Below are 19,895 nucleotides of genomic sequence, written 5' to 3'. Positions count from 1 at the left end.
ACATGTACTGATTTCTATCCCATTCGGATAATTCTTTTATGGTGTACCCCCATACCCCCCTTTTTAAATGTATTTGTGTTCTACCAGAACTTCCCTTACTATATTTATCTAAGTAATTTGTTTTCTCTCTTCATACATTCTTTTCATCTCTTCATCATCTGTGAAGCTGGTTGGCATATTAACTTGTACTCCTGTGTTGGATGTTGGCTTCAGACCATTATTTTTCCCCAGGGTCTGCAGCTCTACTGTACAGCTCTTTGTTCTAAGTGCTATGGGACTTAACAGCTGAGGTCATCAGTCCCCTAAACTTAGAACTACTTAAACCTAACTGACCTAAGGACATCACACACATCCATGCCCGAGGCAGGATTCGAACCTGCGACCGTAGAAGCCGCGTGGTTCCGCACTGAAGTGCCTAGAACTCTTTCACATCTCTGAATTATTTTATAATATGAATTTGGTATACCCATCCTATTTGACTCACTCTATTATCCAAATTATGTGATGAAAAAAAGCAGCTAGATAAATTAATGATTAAATATCATGGCACTTTCTCTTGCCCAAAATACTTACTGCTATTAAAATGAAGGATGTCAGTTGTTACACAAGTAGTAGTAGCGACTGCTGTTGTGCCTACAAAGTTCTGAATACATGTACGGACTGAATATTTACAGTGTGTACTTTTTGTAACTAAAGGCTCCTTACTATGTGCACACCAAGTTTGGGGATATATATGTCTCAGCACACAAACTATCAGATTTTGTTTTAATGTTTAACAATAGTTACTTAAAAAATACATGTATCTATGTTTGAAGATTTGTGACAGTGTAGTAGAAATCATGAAACACTTCCTAGAATGATAATTTTCAGCTTTTTCCATTCGATGTTTCATCTCAGTTCTCTTTTTGTACACACACTGATTATCTGCTTCCTAAGCATTTCGTGAAACAGTATCCTCTTTGGCCTGGATAAATATTGGGTAAATTCTTCATAATGAGGTCTTGACATTAATGTACACTCTAAAATGGACAGATACAAAAATGAACAATTATAAAGCCAAACATTCGGTTGTGGGGAAAGGGAGGGGGAGGGGGAGGGGGGGGGGGGCAGGTAAGACTGCTTTGTAAAAGCTAAAGCAGTTACATTAGACTGTGATCGATGTTGTAGAAACAGCATTCAGCTGCAAATGCAGAAACTGTCAAACCTGTCTTCTATTCACGAGAGCTTAGGAGAAATGATCTGGTCAGCAATTGCACAATGAATATTTATTAATACCTGTATAGATGATGTGTCACATCTTTTTAAAAACAAATGCATGTTGTTAATTTGCACACATTTTTTTCCTTTGTACTATGCCCTGCTAAAGTTGCTTTGACCTACAAACACTGGCAATAGATGGAATTATCCGTCCCATTGCTTTTCAAAGTACAGTTTATGGATTATGTTTTGGATATACAGTAGGCAAGTGAAGCATGAGGTGTAATAAGGTTTCTGCATGTAAAGAAAATGTCCCCAGTTGAAATTCAACATCAGTTAGTGGAATCAAGTGTAATATCATAAGAACAAGTGTGGTTTTGGCAACAAGAGTTTGATAAATGTGGAAAAAGTGCGTAAAACAAGCAAAGGTCAGGAACGCCAAGCATATCCCCTCAGATGATGCATGCCTTATCGAAAGTTTCATTCAAGCCAACTGTAGCATTTGTGTGAGACAAACTCAGTATTTCACATGGCAGTGTAAATAAAATATTGCAGTGCATACATGTCTAAAGGAACAGGCCCTGCGACGTCTACAACTGTCAGGGATGTCCAAATTGGTTAGGGAGACCGCTCACAGCAAGCGGGAAATCCACATTCGAGTCCCATCTGGCACAAATTTTCAATGTTACCATTCCATTCTACAACAGAAGGTTGTCGTTATTCGCTACTGTGAACACATTTCATGTATGGCAGTGTAAAGATGGCCTCACTGGTACTGTGGCTATTCTTAATTGAGAATGTATACCATATTTACTCGAATCTAAGCCATACTTTTTTTCTGGTTTTTCTGATCCATAAAACCGCCTGCGGCTTAGAATCGAGAGCAAAGTAAGCGGAAGTTCTGAAAAATGTTGGTAGGTGCCGCCACAACTAACTTCTGCTACACAGGCATGCTTTACAGGCACAAAGATAAATACTGTCGCCGAAACCTCTGCCTCAGTAAATAAATTTTAAAAAAAGTTGGCAGGCTAGCTTTTTTTCTCCGCCCCGAGTTTCGACCACTGCATTTTCATACATTATCCAATGAAGTAAATACAAATTCCACATTGTTCATCTTCAAATGTAGCAGCATTTCAATGTACTACGAAAATCCGACTGGCAAGACTGTTTGGGATGTTTGTCAATATGGCCAACTCTACGTTCTGAATTCTTTCCTACCTGTGAGAAGAGATGGTTGCTGATAGGAATGTTTATGAATTGTGAACCACATGCAGTATTCTCTTCACCATAAGAATAATATGAATATAAACATTTTGCCATGTATTCTTTCATGTTTGCTGCTATCTCATTTAAATCCTGTCTGCCTAATAAACTACGAAACTAGAGTGAGACAACAGTAAACGCGCAAGAATATACATATCATGTCATGTTTGTATTCATTCTTATGCCTAATAGTAATACAGTCAGAAATGAAGCACGGCAATTGACTAGATTTTTAAATCTAAGATGACTCTAATTTCTGTGCAGAATGTAATGTACTAAAGAGGCGTCTGCAAAGATTTTCAAACGGAGAAAAATTTTCGCTAAACTCTCGTTCAGAACATCTTCTATCATACGCAGTCTATTATTTGGTTCTTGTTGATCATTATCAAAGAAAGCAGCGGTGTAAGTAATAACAAATAGCAGTCTCTTGCCATTGTTTCGCTAATGAGATGATTCCTCTCTCTCTCTCTCTCTCTCTCTCTCTCTCTCTCTCTCTCTCTCTCTCTCTTTTTTTAAAAAGCGGCGGTAGCGTGCACAAAAGCAAGCCAAGCGGCGACAGGCCGTAAACACTCATTATCAGAATGCTACAAACAATGCATGACATAGTACAGTATTGCATTTTCAGCTTAGAGTGACGTAAACACCTATAACAAAGAGAATGGCACTTATCAGATCAAAGAAAAATAAGCAATCGATTCAAACCAGACGAAGCACGTGAAAAAGGAAGGGTACCCGTGTTAAATACGGACGGAGCGCCTGACGCAAAGCAATGGCTACCTGGTAAAGCTTAACTGCTAAGCTTACAATTCAAACCAAACTACTGTAGCTGTATCATCATTCGTTCGACCTAATTGTGTCTCATATTACAATGGACCAACTTTGTTTTGATTTGGAGGTGCGCCCTAAAACTTTTCTCTCCCCTTGAATTTCGAGTCTCAAATTTCTGGTGTGGCTTAGATTCTGGAATTCCCCCCCCCCCCCCCCCCCCCTCCCCTTGATTTCGAGTCTCATTTTTCAGGTGCGGCTTAGATTCGAGTGCAGCTAAAATTCGAGTAAATATGGTACTTAACCCAGTATAAGGCGGAGGGTGTTCCATTTGTGCACCATTCTGTCACAGAGCATCTCGTTGTGTCTTAGAAGGAGAAAGCAGAAAGCATCAATATCGTGTAGACTCCTCTTCTCCCCCCACCCCCCACCCCTTCCAATTCCACCCCTCCCCCCCCCCCCACCCCCTCTCCAATGAAAAAGTTCAAAACTATGTACTGCTGGTTGATTTGCTCACATGTGAAGAGACCATGTTTGGTGCCAGTTATAGTGCCACACTGGAACGGTTGCAGAAAATGATTCATTGGAAAGGATTAGGATCATTTCCAAAACTGTTTGTGTTGTTGCCTGACCACAGACAGCCATAGTTCTGTGCAATTTGATCCAATGTTTTCAGTGTATTGTATTGCACCAGCCCCCATACCACCCACGTCTTGCACCAAATGGTTTTCGTGTATTCACACCATTAAAGAAACACTTGACCAGTTGCCATTTCTTACCTCAAAGTTTAAGTGGTGAAGTAATGGACACACACATAGAAAATATTATATTAAGATCTCTGCTTTGGTGTAAATATTCTTATCATTTCCAGATATGTTAAACAGCCATTAGTAAACACCACACACACACACAATTTGAAGTGATTTATTAACAAATCTTAAAATGAAAGTGTAATCAGCAATAAGATATCACAGCATCATGTGTGTGGCTGATTGTCATTCATCACTTCAGTTTCAAAGTAAATGGAAATTTATTTCATAGAATTCTTTTTCTGTCTTTCTTTTTAGATGTACTGTGTAACACAAATTTTCAGCTTATGTATGGTTATGTACATGCCAGTTATTTTTTCCCAGCACTCAACTGGATTTTTCACCTGTTTGAACTGACTGTAAATTTGATTGAAGGTGGCTATGCGATGGCGTACAGAACAAGAAGTTGTTGTAGGGAAAGGCCAGTTTAGCTGTGGAGAAAAACACTGCTCATCTAAGGAGGACTTACATACATGGGAAGTGAACTTTGGTTACGTTGAAAATGGTGAAAAGAAGAATGCACTAGTTAAAGCAAGTAAGTACTTGGACCCATCCATTATATATATTGCTGTGGCTGTGTCTAAAACATTGTGGTTTCAAGTGGTTGATACTGATACTACAAAATTCATCCTCTAGTCTAGTGCCTTACCATCTTATATAGCATTTCTTACCCTGGCCAGACCACACTTCCACCTTTTACCTTCTTGTAAGATCCACATACCCAATGGAGCTAGCTGTCTCATAGTTGCTAGCTTTGAAGCACTCACTGAAGTTACCTCTGCCTTGATGATCAACACATGCAACCTGTAGTACAAAGACTCCCCTCCAGACATCAACCATTTCCTTGACCATTTGAAATCTGTGCCAGTCCAACTCCCACCACACACTTTTCTTGTCACCATTGACACCACCTTCCTCCCCCCTGCGGGTCCGGGGATTAGAATAGGCCCGCGGTATTCCTGCCTGTCGTAAGAGGCGACTAAAAGGAGTCCATCCCCCTCACAGGGGTAGTTAGCGCCTGCGTCCGGAGACGGACGGTTCCACGACCTATCATCGTGGTCTTTTTGGTTTTTCACTTCTCGTTTCTTCCTTCCTTTTGTTGGTTCCTTTCTTTGCTCTTCTCCACCTCACTGTCTTCCTTACTCTTTCTCTTGACTTCTCCTTGCCTTCTCATCGCCTTTTTCTCCTTGCCTTCTCATTGCCTTTTTCTCCTTGCCTTCTCATTGCCTTTTTCTCCTTGCCTTCTCATTGCCTTTTTCTCCTTGCCTTCTCATTGCCTTTTTCTCCTTGCCTTCTCATTGCCTTTTTCTCCTTGCCTTCTCATTGCCTTTTTCTCCTTGCCTTCTCATTGCCTTCTTCTCCTTGCTTTCTCATTGCCTTCTTCTCCTTGCCTTCTCTGGTCTCCGCCTCAGCGTTTGAGACAGTCTGTCCTCTTTCTCCCTCTCTCTCTTCTTTTTCCTCTTCTTCCTTCCTCCCTGTGCGTGCCTGAAGGCCGACCCACACGTTGCACGCGTAGCCGGTGACGGGGTAACGCGTAAGTCCCCGCCCTGGGTAGACATGTAAGGCACGCGCGTACCCCCTGGTAAAGGCCAGGCCCGGGGAGGGGTGATTGCCTGAGCTGATACCTTCTGACCATGCCGATTGGTCCCTCCGTCTGTTTCTCGGGAGGTGTGACCTGAGGTGTAAACATTCACCTAAGGCGGGAGTGCCCTCTGAGAGGGTCCCCACAAGGAAGGAGCGCGCCATCGGAGACGCTGGCAATCATGGGGGATTCCTCCGCAATGGATTCTACTCCATCTCTTTCGACTTCGACCCAAAAACGGAAACGTGACCAGCCAACAGTGACAAAAGTACTACCGCCTGCCCCACAGTTCCTCGTAGTTTCTCGATCTGAGGACGGAAAGGATTTTTCCTCTGTCAACCCTTTCGTTATTCAGAAGGGCGTAGATGCCATAGCCGGATCTGTCAAATCTTGTACCAGGTTGCGTAACGGCACCTTATTACTAGAAACTGAGAGTGCCTTTCAGGCACAAAAACTGCTTCGGGCCACCCTCCTGTACACGTTCCCTGTCCGGGTGGAGGCCCACCGAACTTTGAATTCGTCTCGTGGTGTAGTCTATACTAGCTCCCTCGACGGATTGACTGACGAGGAGCTTCAATCATTCCTCGCTGAGCAGGGCGTGACGGCTGTCCATAGGGTCATGAAAAAGGTCAACAATGACCTTGTACCGACCCGGACAATTTTCTTGACCTTCGATAGTGTTAAGCTGCCATCGCGCATCAAGGCGGGCTACGAGGTTATTTCTGTTCGCCCCTATGTCCCGACACCTACGCGCTGCTACCAGTGTCAGCGTTTCAATCACACTCGACAGTCTTGTTCCAATGCGGCTAAATGTGTCACTTGTGGCAGGGATGCCCATGAGGGTGACTGTCCACCTCCGTCTCCTCGTTGTGTGAACTGTCAGGGTGACCATGCCGCATCCTCCCGCGACTGTCCTGTCTATAAGGAAGAACGCTGTATCCAAGAAATTCGGGTCAAAGAGAAAGTGTCCACCTCGGCTGCTCGCAAGCTATTGGCTAGTAGGAAGCCCACGCTGCTCCCAGCGGGGAAATACAGTACTGTCCTCGCCTCTCCTCGGACTACCCGGGAGGTAGCAACCCAGACATGCGATCTGACCTTCAGCACCACGGCCGTCCGTTCGGCCAGTGCTAAGATCGCGCGGTCGACGTCTCCTCTTCCTCCCATCACCCCACAGACACGAGCACCTTCCTCAGCTTCTGCTAAGACGAAGACATCGAAGTCAGATGCACGGGCCTTCAAGAAGGAACCATCCCGTGGAGACTTCCTTCGTACCTCGACCTCCCAGCCTTCGACCGGTACTTCCACTACACGTCCTTCCAAAAGGCGCATAGGAAGCACAGTTCTCCTTCTCCGCCACGGCGCATTTCTTCTCCTGCGCCATCCAGCGGTTGCCGCCCCAGGCCGTCATCCGTTTCGCCTGGCCGCACCGCTGGTAGCCGTACATCTGGCCGTTCACTGGCGGAGGAAGCTCCCCCTCCCGGCCATCCTCCTGAGATGGCCGATGACCCTATAGACCCAATGGACGATGACTGTCCGCCTACTGATAGCGGCGGCAGTGCTCGCTCGAAGCCAGGCCCTAAGCGGCCTTCGAGGTGACCACTTCTCTCATCTTCCTTTTCTTACGATGGCACTTATTCACTGGAATATTCGCAGCATTCGCTCCAACCGAGAGGACTTGAAGTTGCTGCTCCGCTTGCACCGTCCGCTCGTCGTAGCCCTCCAGGAAACGAAGCTACGCCCATGCGATCAAATTGCCTTGGCACACTACACCTCTGTGCGTTTTGACCTACCCCCTGTGGTAGGTATCCCAGCTCATGGAGGGGTTATGTTGCTGGTCCGGGATGATATTTACTACGATCCCATCACGTTGCACACCGGCCTGCAGGCAGTTGCCATCCGCATTACTCTCCCCACTTTTACGTTTTCCTTTTGTACCGTTTACACTCCATCGTCATCTGCCGTTACCAGGGCAGACGTGATGCAACTTATTGCTCAGCTACCTGCACCATTTTTGTTAACTGGAGACTTCAATGCCCACCATCCCCTTTGGGGCTCTCCAGCATCCTGCCCGAGGGGCTCCTTGTTAGCAGACCTTTTCAACCAGCTCGATCTTGTCTGCCTCAATACTGGCGCCCCTACTTTTCTTTCGGACACATCTCACACCTATTCCCATTTAGACCTCTCTATATGTACTCCCCAACTTGCACGCCGGTTTGAGTGGTATGCACTTTCTGATACATATTCGAGCGACCACTTCCCGTGTGTTATCCATCTCCTGCAGCATACCCCCTCTCCGTGCTTCTCTAATTGGATCATCTCCAAGGCAGACTGGGGGCTCTTCTCTTCCAGGGCGACCTTTCAGGATCAAACCTTTACAAGCTGCGATCGTCAGGTCGCACACCTCACGGAAGTCATTCTCGCTGCTGCTGAATATTCCATCCCTCACCCTCCTTCTTCTCCACGTCGCGTACCGGTCCCCTGGTGGACCGCAGCATGTAGAGACGCTTTACGTGCTCGTCGACGTGCTTTACGCACATTTAAACGCCACCCTACAGTGGCGAATTGTATCAATTATAAACGATTACGTGCTCAGTGTCGTCGTATTATCAAAGAAAGCAAGAAAGCCAGCTGGGCTGCTTTCACAAGCACCTTCAACAGTTTTACTCCTTCTTCTGTTGTCTGGGGTAGCCTGCGCCGGCTATCTGGCACTAAGGTCCACTCACCAGTTTCTGGCTTGAAGGTCGCGAATGACGTCCTTGTGGCCCCTGAGGCTGTCTCCAATGCCTTCGGCCGCTTTTTCGCAGAGGTTTCGAGCTCCGCTCATTACCACCCTGCCTTCCTCCCCCGCAAACAGGCAGAGGAGGCTAGGCCACCTAACTTCCGCTCCTCGAATTGTGAAAGTTATAATGCCCCATTCACCATGCGGGAACTCGAAAACGCACTTGGCCGATCACGGTCCTCTGCTCCAGGGCCAGATTCTATTCATATTCAGATGCTGAAGAACCTTTCTCCTGCGGGTAAAGGTTTTCTTCTTCGTACATACAATCGCATCTGGATAGAGGGACATGTTCCCGCATGCTGGCGCGAGTCTATTGTTGTCCCGGGGAAGGACAAGCACTTGCCTTCCAGTTATCGACCTATCTCGCTTACCAGCTGTGTCTGTAAAGTGATGGAGCGAATGGTTAACTCTCGATTGGTTTGGCTGCTCGAGTCTCGACGCCTACTTACCAATGTACAATGTGGATTTCGTAGGCGCCGCTCTGCTGTTGACCATCTGGTTACCTTGTCGACCTTCATTATGAATAACTTCTTGCGGAAGCGCCCGACCGCGGCTGTGTTCTTTGATTTGGAGAAGGCTTACGACACCTGTTGGAAGGCGGGCATTCTCCGCACCATGCATACATGGGGCCTTCGCGGTCGCCTCCCTCTTTTTATTCGTTCCTTTTTAATGGATCGACAGTTCAGGGTACATGTGGGTTCTGTCCTGTCCGACACCTTTCGCCAGGAGAATGGGGTGCCACAGGGCTCAGTTTTGAGCGTCGCTCTCTTCGCCATCGCGATCAATCCAATAATGGATTGCCTCCCAGCTGATGTATCAGGCTCCCTTTTCGTGGACGATTTTACTATCTATTGCAGCGCGCAGTGTACACGTGTCCTGGAGCGCTGTCTTCAGCGTTCTCTTGACCGTCTTTACTCCTGGAGTGTCGCCAATGGCTTCCGTTTTTCTGCCGAGAAGGCGGTCTGTATTAACTTCTGGCGCTACAAAGAGTTTCTCCCACCGTCCTTACGACTCGGTCCCGTTGCTCTCCCAATCATGGAGACAACCAAATTTTTAGGCCTTACATTTGACAGGAAACTTAGCTGGTCTCCACATGTGTCATATTTGGCCGCCCGTTGTACCCGTTCTTTAAATGTCCTCCATGTTCTCAGTGGTCTGTCGTGGGGAGCGGATCGAACCGTCCTACTTCGTCTATATCGGTCGATCGTCCGCTCCAAGCTGGATTATGGGAGCTTCGTATACTCCTCTGCACGGCCATCCATCTTACGCCGCCTCAACTCCATACAACATCGGGGTTTACGACTTGCGATCGGAGCATTTTATACCAGTCCCGTAGAGAGTCTTCATGCTGACGCTGGCGAATTGCCACTCACCTACCGGCGCGATATACTGCTTTGTCGGTATGCCTGTCGGCTACTGTCAATGCCCGACCATCCGTCTTATCGTTCCTTTTTTGACGACTCTCTTGACCGTCAATACGGGTTGTATGTCTCTGCCCTGCTACCCCCTGGAGTTCGCTTTCGTCGCCTCCTTCAACACCTTAATTTTTCACTCCCTGCAACCTTTCGAGTGGGCGAGAGCCGCACGCCACCTTGGCTCCAGGCTCAGGTCCGCGTTCACCTTGACCTCAGCTCGCTCCCAAAAGAGGTCACCCCCGGTTCGGTCTACCACTCCCGTTTTTTGGAACTTCGTTCGAAGTTCATCGACATGACTTTCATTTATACAGATGGCTCTAAGACCAATGACGGGGTCGGGTGTTCCTTTATTGTCGAGGCACAAAGTTTCAAATACCGGCTCCATGGCCATTGTTCGGTCTTCACAGCTGAGCTCTTTGCCCTCTACCAGGCTGTTCTTTACATCTGCCGCCACTGACATTCTGCTTATGTCATCTGCTCAGATTCCCTGAGCGCCATCCAGAGCCTCAGTGATCCGTACCCGGTTCACCCTTTCGTACACCGGATCCAACGCTCTCTTCAGCAGCTGGTGGACGTCGGTTCTCCAGTTAGCTTTATGTGGGTTCCTGGCCATGTCGGTATCCCTGGGAACGAAGCTGCAGATGCCGCGGCCAAGGCTGCAGTCCTCCAGCCTCGGACAGCTTCTTGTTGCGTCCCTTCGTCCGATTTTAGCAGGGTGATTTGTCGGCGCATCTTATCTCTGTGGCATGCCGATTGGGCTGCACTTACCGACAACAAGCTTCGGGCCTTAAAACCTCTTCCCGTGGCTTGGACGTCCTCCTCACGCCCTTCTCGGCGGGAGGAGGTCGTTTTAGCCCGGTTAAGAATTGGACACTGCCGGTTCAGCCATCGCCATCTGCTGACGGCTGCGCCGGCGCCGGGGCGCCGTTCTGCCCATGTGGGCACTTGCTGACGGTTAGACACATTTTAATGTCCTGTCCAGATCTTAACACACTGCGCCTCGATCTTAACCTGCCAAATACTTTCGATGCCATTTTAGCGGATGACCCACGAGCAGCTGCTCGTGTTCTTCGTTTTATCAATTTGACAAACCTCGCTAAGGACATTTGATGATGCTGTTTTTTAATCCTATGCCTGTCAGTCTGTCTTTTATCGTGTTTTCCCTTTTAGTTGTTGTGGTCAACTTGTGCCTCGCGGTGCATTCTTAGAGTAGTCAGGGCGCTAATGACCATTGAAGTTGTGCGCCCTAAAACCACAAAAAAAAAAAAAAAAAAAAAAAAAAAAACACCTTCCTGTATACCAACATTCCTCATGTCCATGGTCTATCTGCTACTGAACATTACTTCATCCAGCACCCACCTGATACCAAAACCTGCTCTCAAACAGATCAGGGGTACAGCCATGGGAACCAGGGTAGCTCTTTCCTGTGCTGGCCTTTCGTGGGTCACTTAGAGGGGCCTTTCCTGAGATCTGTTAATCTTCAGACCCTGGTTTGGTATAGATACATTGATGACATCTTTGCATATTGTGAGTTGTGATTTATTTGTCTCATAATGTACATAATATAAATAATTTGATTCAGGTTCAGGAGACACATCAAATTGTGGTAAAATTTCACCATAAACAAAGAACAGCTGATGTTAACAAACAGTGTCATAATAATAACACAATTTTGTTATATATACATAAAATGAAATATAACACTTACTTAGCCCTTGCTCGAATTATCATTTTATCCTACATGAATTCCTCTATTGAACAGTAGTATTTCTCCCACAGAATCTGCTGTAGCCTCACTTTTAAAATTTGTGGCTTCATATTAAATATGTTTTTGCCCATTAACTTTTTATAAATTACCATCTCCATATATTGGAGTCCGTGCATATAGTTTCAACTGGTGTGTAGGCAGCATAAAATTATTTATATTTCTTGTGTTATATGTATGGTTAAAACGATTATCCTCAAATAATTTTTGTCTGCTGTGTAAGAAGATAATAATTTCATAAATGTATATGGAGGGAACAGTTAGGATTTGTAGTTTCCGAAATAATGGGTGACAAGACTCTGCTGTGCAGTACTCATGTATTGGACAATTTTCTTTTGCGGTTTCAGTATTCAAGATACACTACTTGAACTTCCCCAGAAAATTATCCCATATCAAATGATGAATTTAAAATAACTATGAAAAGCAATTCTTGGCCATGCTGACCTATTGAACTTTTAGGAATCTCTAAATACATTCTCCGTTTAAATTTAACGTGGTCGCATTCCATATCCCTTGCCACTTTCCTCGGTGTTGATCTCATCTTCACTGAGGACCAACTACACACCTCTGTTCTTTCTAAATCTGCAGACAAAGAACAATATTTACATTTTGACATTTACCATTCTTTTCATGTCTCTGTGAAATGACACATTGTGCACTAGCTTTATCTAAATATTGTCTGGCTTCGACACAGGCATGACTATCACAAATTACCAATTAAGATGAGTGGGCATAGACAGAGGATGTATAATAGTATTACACAATGTGCTGTTGCAGAGCATGCTCTATAACATGATGGTTGTGTCCTCGGTGCCTGTTTCACCACACGTGCCCTCTGGATTCCCTCTCCTGACACCAGTTTCTCAGAACTCATAGGTGGGAACTGACATAATGTGTGCTTGATTCTTGCCACCCAGCTGGCCAAAATTTATGTTAATTTCTGTGGTCTTAGCATTTATTTTCAGTAATTATTCTTTTAGTTCACGCCCTTTTATTTTTCTGTATCTTTTATTTTCTGACCTGACAAGTTTTTCCCTGCCCCCTTACTTGTCTACCATGCATAATGCACTGTTTCCACTTTTTCACTGTGTTTTACGTTCCATCTGAAGTTCTCCGTTGTTCAAATCTCATTTGGTGCAGGCTCCAACAACCAGTCTTCCCTTCTCATCCCAGCCAGCAATTTTCCTCTGGGTGACTTTCCTGTAACTCATTCCATTTTCAAACCCTCAGCAGCTGTTTTCCTTCCTCACTCTTCCTTTCCCTGCAACCCTTTTACCAGAAGAAGGTGCCACTGGCCCCAAAAGCTCGTGCTTTCCCACATCTTTCAAGTGTTTTGTCCTGCTGCTGCTTGGTGAATAGATGTTTTATCTATCCATATTATGTTATCAGACACTGATTATTTTAGCTTATAAATTAAAAAAAAAGTCTTTGGCCTAGTTCATATCAATTCAGGCAGGTTAGGAAAAAATCTTACTGTCATAGTCTCAGATGTTATTGAATTTAGCATATGTTGAAATGAAGGACTAAGTAAGGAACACTTTTTTTTCTCCAAAAAAGGTTCTGCTCTGAGATACAGCCCTCCAAAGATGACACTGGCATACCATTTTGAAGATGCGAATTTTGGAAAAAATTTTAAAATGCTGTATCTCTGGAACAGTTGTATATATTTTGTTGGTTTTTTTTTTTATTTGAAAGGTAATTGTGTTATGATTACAAAGAAATCCTCCATTTGGAATGCCAATCCACAAAATTTTGATTTTTTTTTTTTTTTTTTTCCTGGTTGATTAGTACCATATAGTTCTATATTCCCTGAAGAGGAGAGCTTCTACTTTTAGGTTGAACAGGTTTTCTAAACAATGGAAATTTTTGCCATACATAAAACCTTTTATTACCACATTATCACATACCAAGCCCATAAAAATCAAAACCTAGTCTTATTTAACATAATTTTAGTTCTGAAAAATGAGTAAGAGACTCATTTTTCAAGCATTTTAAATGGTTCCAAAATGTATGTGAAAGGTCCAAAGACTTAAAAGGTTTCAATTTATACAACTTCTGTGCACTCTGTTTTGTACTGAAATTAGCCAGTCAATGAACTAAAAGTTTGTGGCTATAATCTCTGCAATCCACCAGCCACAGTCATACACACACGCCACAAACATCCCCTTTCTCAGGTTGTGAATCTGAATATTATCCTGCTGTTTCTGAGGTGTTGGCTGGAGAACGAAATTTCTTCTTTCTTGCTCTTTAAAGTGTGTGCAATATGAGTTCACCCATCACTTTAAGTCCAAAAATAAGCCTTCTAAATTCCTTTCACAGGAGTAGTTTGTTTGGACCGTTCTTTTTTCTGCTCACAGAATTCTTCGATTTCCTATTTGGATAAAGGAATGAGGGCTGTGGATGTGTAAGATTTCACAACTCTCGTAAAATCCTCGGCATTCTGAATTGCAGCTGTATTTGGTCTGGAAAGATATTTTGTAGCTTGGTGCTTCAGCAGGCCCCCTACACTATCACAAGGCCCCTTCCTGTGACCAGTAGCACTGTATACCCAGTCAGTTGGCACAAGCGACTTACTCAATTCAAACAGCTGGTAACGATTTTTAAAATGACTAGGAGCACCATCAGAAATAATGATGATCTTCTTTGCCCCTGTTTGCAGTTGAAGAATTTTTGTGCATTGCTAGCAAAGCATGTGCTGAGTTATGTCGTGTGTCATCACTTATAACTGCAACACTTGTGGTCTTGTTTTGAAAATGTGTCACTCCTGTAAAAATTGAAACCTGTAACTACTCCAATGATACCCTTGTACTTCTTGTGGGAGGTTTACAGACCAGGTCTCAGCAAAATCACAATGATGCGCTAAACATAATTCTTCAGCCTGTACACACTCTTTCCCTTCTGCAATGTGTTGTTTCAGTTTCTTCAGATGCTTGTGTGTTACTGCTTTCACTGACCATTTACCAAGTTCATCAATGAAACTGTCAAAGGCAACAGTTTTCTTAATTAGTTTATTTTCCTCCCATGTCGCATATGTAATTTCTGCAGAGTTATCTACTACGTCTTCTAGGCCAAGTGTTTCCAAAGACATTCCTCCCTTTCCAGGGCAGTCACCACATTCTTGAAACAAACAAGTCTCTCACTTTACATCACAGACTACTTATGACTTCACATGCCCAACCAAGGTGTCATATGTCAAGTGCTCCAGTAAATTCTTCAAAGTTACCTCACGAAGTTCAAAATTCCCGCAGTACACACATAAGCAGACATCTCTAGATGGGTGTGGAACTACCCTCTTTGGTCACAGTGCATAAAATTTTGATCTTCCAATATGTGAAGTTGTATAGTTGCTCTTATAAATTGCAAAAGTTTCTTTAATACTGTGAGTCATGTACCTCTTCACTTTCACAACTTTTTGATCTCCAACTGTTACAGTTATAGTGTCTTTTTTGTTGGCACTCTGGCGAGAACAGTCCCATTTATCTTCTACATAAAATGACTGCACTATTTGAACTTGAGTTGTTACTACAGGATGACCTTAATAGGGATTTGTTCTTCCAAAGACTCCTTTTACAGACATTACATTTCTTGACTTGTCTCCATGTACTTTGATACTGAAGGAACGTGATTCAAAATTATTTTCTTTGAAAATGTCTGGTGTATAAAACTTGCATCTTTTTGCTGTAGGATGCACCATATTCAACAGTTGAATTGATATTTGTGAAAAATTCCTGGCAAGAGGTGCAAGAGTGCTTTGGTTCATTTTCTTCTGAAGATGGAATTTCTACTTTGAAGAGTGAGTCAGTTTTGCTGTAGTGTATTCATCATAGCTTTAGTAATTTCTCTGTGCTTTCTTGACGCATAGAGCTTATGACTCGACTTCACTGACCACAGTTTCTTAACAGGTCTAACACCCACTTCTGTAGTTGACTGATTCAGGGTATTTAATTTTTCCTCTGTTGATGCAAAATTTGCATCATCTGCACCAAGGGAAGCTTCACCTTGTTCAGATACTATCATTGTTGTAATTCTGTCAAAGCATTTAGAACACAAAAAGTTGTCACTGGAAACGTCTTCACTTTGATACGGCCTTCAAATGAGGACACTTATTCCGAACCTGAACAGAGTCTGTTTCTTTTTTTGTCTTATATATCACTCTTTTATGGATATGCAAATAGTCAGCACACTTCACTCTCCTGTGGCCCCAGTCAGAAGACATTTCAAACAGTCCTTCCTACAACTGTGTCAAATGGCAAATTCCTGATGAAAACACGGAACTCACTGGATGGTCTCAGATTCCTTAGAAGCGTGTTCGGTAAACAAATTAGCACTGAGCAACTACAATAAAGAAAACTACAATGAACAACCATGACAAAGAAACTGACAAGAAACTACAACAAAGTGTAAGAAATATTTGCAACAATGAAAGTGAAAAGAAATAACTGCAACAAAGAAAGTGATAAGAAATAACTCCAACAAAAACATTAGAAATAAATATTGTAACAAAGAAACTAGTAAGAAACAACTTCAGTGAAGACAGACATTACCCTTGAAAGTTAAAAAAAGAAAAAACGATTTTTTTTAAATAAAATCTATTTAACTTAAAAGTGGAAGCTCCCCTTTAAAGAGAATATAGTAGTACATGCTACTAATAAGCAGGAAAAAATCTAACTTTTCTGGATTGACATTTTTGAAAAAAAAAAAAAATCTCTAAATTATAAAAAAGAATTCAAAAGGCGAGAGTAGAAGAACATTGACAGATATGACCAAACGGAGGATACTATTGTAATTAATCATAAAGAAATTATCTTTCAAAAAAATAAATAAATAAAAAATAAAAAAACTCTTTAACAAGATACCTAGAACCATCACAGAGATACAGCATTTTTAAAAAAATTTGCATCTTCAAAATGGTGTTCGCAGTGTCATCTTTGGAGGCCTATATCTCGGGCAGGAATGTTTTTGGGGAAAACAAAAAAATACGTGTTTCTTAAGCCTGAATTTTAACATATTCTAAATTCAATAACATCCGAGATTATATGAAGGGAACCCCCCTGCCTGAAGTGACACAGATTATGCCCATTATGAAATTGTGATTTGGCTTTCGGAGGGGTTCTTTACTTGCTAGAAAACTATTATGGACAGGCAACTGAAGGAACGTGATTCAAAATTATTTTCTTTGAAAATGTCTGGTGTATAAAACTTGCATCTTTTTGCTGTAGGATGCACCATATTCAACAGTTGAATTGATATTTGTGAAAAATTCCTGGCAAGAGGTGCAAGAGTGCTTTGGTTCATTTTCTTCTGAAGATGGAATTTCTACTTTGAAGAGTGAGTCAGTTTTGCTGTAGTGTATTCATCATAGCTTTAGTAATTTCTCTGTGCTTTCTTGACGCATAGAGCTTATGACTCGACTTCACTGACCACAGTTTCTTAACAGGTCTAACACCCACTTCTGTAGTTGACTGATTCAGGGTATTTAATTTTTCCTCTGTTGATGCAAAATTTGCATCATCTGCACCAAGGGAAGCTTCACCTTGTTCAGATACTATCATTGTTGTAATTCTGTCAAAGCATTTAGAACACAAAAAGTTGTCACTGGAAACGTCTTCACTTTGATACGGCCTTCAAATGAGGACACTTATTCCGAACCTGAACAGAGTCTGTTTCTTTTTTTGTCTTATATATCACTCTTTTATGGATATGCAAATAGTCAGCACACTTCACTCTCCTGTGGCCCCAGTCAGAAGACATTTCAAACAGTCCTTCCTACAACTGTGTCAAATGGCAAATTCCTGATGAAAACACGGAACTCACTGGATGGTCTCAGATTCCTTAGAAGCGTGTTCGGTAAACAAATTAGCACTGAGCAACTACAATAAAGAAAACTGCAATGAACAACCATGACAAAGAAACTGACAAGAAACTACAACAAAGTGTAAGAAATATTTGCAACAATGAAAGTGAAAAGAAATAACTGCAACAAAGAAAGTGATAAGAAATAACTCCAACAAAAACATTAGAAATAAATATTGTAACAAAGAAACTAGTAAGAAACAACTTCAGTGAAGACAGACATTACCCTTGAAAGTTAAAAAAAGAAAAAACGATTTTTTTTAAATAAAATCTATTTAACTTAAAAGTGGAAGCTCCCCTTTAAAGAGAATATAGTAGTACATGCTACTAATAAGCAGGAAAAAATCTAACTTTTCTGGATTGACATTTTTGAAAAAAAAAAAAAATCTCTAAATTATAAAAAAGAATTCAAAAGGCGAGAGTAGAAGAACATTGACAGATATGACCAAACGGAGGATACTATTGTAATTAATCATAAAGAAATTATCTTTCAAAAAAATAAATAAATAAAAAATAAAAAAACTCTTTAACAAGATACCTAGAACCATCACAGAGATACAGCATTTTTAAAAAAATTTGCATCTTCAAAATGGTGTTCGCAGTGTCATCTTTGGAGGCCTATATCTCGGGCAGGAATGTTTTTGGGGAAAACAAAAAAATACGTGTTTCTTAAGCCTGAATTTTAACATATTCTAAATTCAATAACATCCGAGATTATATGAAGGGAACCCCCCTGCCTGAAGTGACACAGATTATGCCCATTATGAAATTGTGATTTGGCTTTCGGAGGGGTTCTTTACTTGCTAGAAAACTATTATGGACAGGCAACAGAAAGTAAAGGTTACAAAATTTTAATATTAATTTTTAAATCTTCCTTTTGATGATAGAGATTGGGGAGGGAGGGGGAGGAGAATTGAAGGAAAGTGGTGGGCAGGCAAAGATGTGGCCGGAAACTGTTGGAGTGTCAGAAGGATCTAACTGTATGAAAGATAGTGGGCAGCCACAGGAAACAAGACTCATGTTGCAGCTGGTTACTAGATTTTTGGATAGCTTCTTGAGGTGATCGTTGTGCAGTAGTTGCTAGTTTTTGAGGGATGTGGTAGATGACGTGCCTTGTAGTTGACAGTGAACTGGAATTTATAGAAATCAGCCAAAGATACAATATTAGTGCCTGCAAAATATTCAATAAAATTATTTGTTACTAACTCTGGAAAGTAAAGGTTAAAAACTATTCGGTTTAAGTGTAGTGTAAGGAATCAAAAGTGGAGGCATAACTTGAAACTATTAATGAATGTGTGAATATAGATTGGGAATCCAAAAGCATATTTGTTGAAGGAATTAAGTTGTCTGTTGTAGGATCCTTATTATAAAGGGTATACTCTGGAGAGAGGTCTTAATGGCAGGTGAACAAGAGATAGAAACAGTCTTTAAGACTCATAAGGAAATTCATTACAATTACAACAGTATAAAAATGGAAAAACAGGTGAAAAAACACAGTTAATAATAATGATCTAGTTTATGCTGAGAAAAATAATTTCCAAAAAAGAACAGTCCACATGAGTCATATGTTAGCCATTTAAATATTTTAAGTTTTATTGTAATGTATCAACATTTTCTGTTGCAGGACTTTGTACCAAGTGTTCAGAAAAATTGAATTACAAACATAAAAGGCGTGAAATTACACGTAAGAAAAAAAGAAGACTTAAAGGTCTTCCTGAAATCGAACCTCATAAAAAATTGCGAAAGGATGAGGATGATGATACGGACTTGAACCAGGAATTAAATCCAGAAATAAAAGAAGAGGATGAAAGTGCATTGTGGAGAGAGGCTCATCAGGGAACAGAAGAGAAAACTAGAGATCAAGAGTTTGAAGAATATTTAGAGGATTTATTCATGTAATATAAGCATGTGAGTGGCACAGCCCTCACAGTGTTTTGTATGTGATATATCATGTATGAATGTTGCAATGTTTTCTTGTTATGTGAATAAAATATGCTAAATATGTCAATTCACTGACTTCTGTGCTTTCAAAGCTGATCCCTTTTCCTGTCCCCCTCCCCCTCCTCTTTGAATAATAACCAAACCAAGCATGTTGAAGCAATATTCCATGAAAATTTGACTTTCCATGCAGTATAATGTGGTACCGCCAAATCTATGCACATATGCCACTTTGGTTTACTCTTTTTTAGCAGTGTAGCTAAAAGAGAGCATCATAAGCAACTTCATAATTATCACACGGTGTTAGTATTGTAATAAATATTTAAAAAGCCATGAGTATATAAAAAGAAGTGCCTGTAGTTGTACTTTTATGTAAACTCTTACTGTTGTGCTAGAAAGAGAGAGGGAAGAAGAAAGATCACTTTCTGCCTGAGATTTAAAGAGGCGCTACATCTCACTTTCCCACAATGAAAGCAAAATTTTACTTTTTGCATCTGATTTGGGAAAATGCATAATCATTTCTCAGTCC

General features: G+C 42.0%; 1 protein-coding gene across 4 annotated transcripts in view; it reads left to right on the top strand.

Moving 5' to 3' along the window:
* The window catches only part of LOC124615927 (protein FRA10AC1 homolog), a 68,321-nt gene extending 48,885 nt beyond the window's left edge, over positions 1-19,436 (top strand). For all 4 annotated transcript variants that reach the window (XM_047144123.1, XM_047144131.1, XM_047144140.1 and 1 more), the window contains exons 4-5: positions 4,410-4,569; positions 19,053-19,436. In XM_047144123.1, the coding sequence (XP_047000079.1) occupies positions 4,410-4,569; positions 19,053-19,327 (435 nt within the window). In that variant the 3' untranslated portion in view covers positions 19,328-19,436. The remainder of the gene's footprint in view (positions 1-4,409; positions 4,570-19,052) is intronic.
* The last annotated feature ends 459 nt before the right edge of the window (positions 19,437-19,895 follow it).

Source organism: Schistocerca americana, chromosome 1 (assembly GCF_021461395.2).
Source record: "Schistocerca americana isolate TAMUIC-IGC-003095 chromosome 1, iqSchAmer2.1, whole genome shotgun sequence".
Taxonomy (NCBI): Eukaryota; Metazoa; Arthropoda; class Insecta; order Orthoptera; family Acrididae; genus Schistocerca; species Schistocerca americana.
Note: the sequence above shows the minus strand (reverse complement) of the source record. Positions and strands in the feature narration are given on the sequence as shown.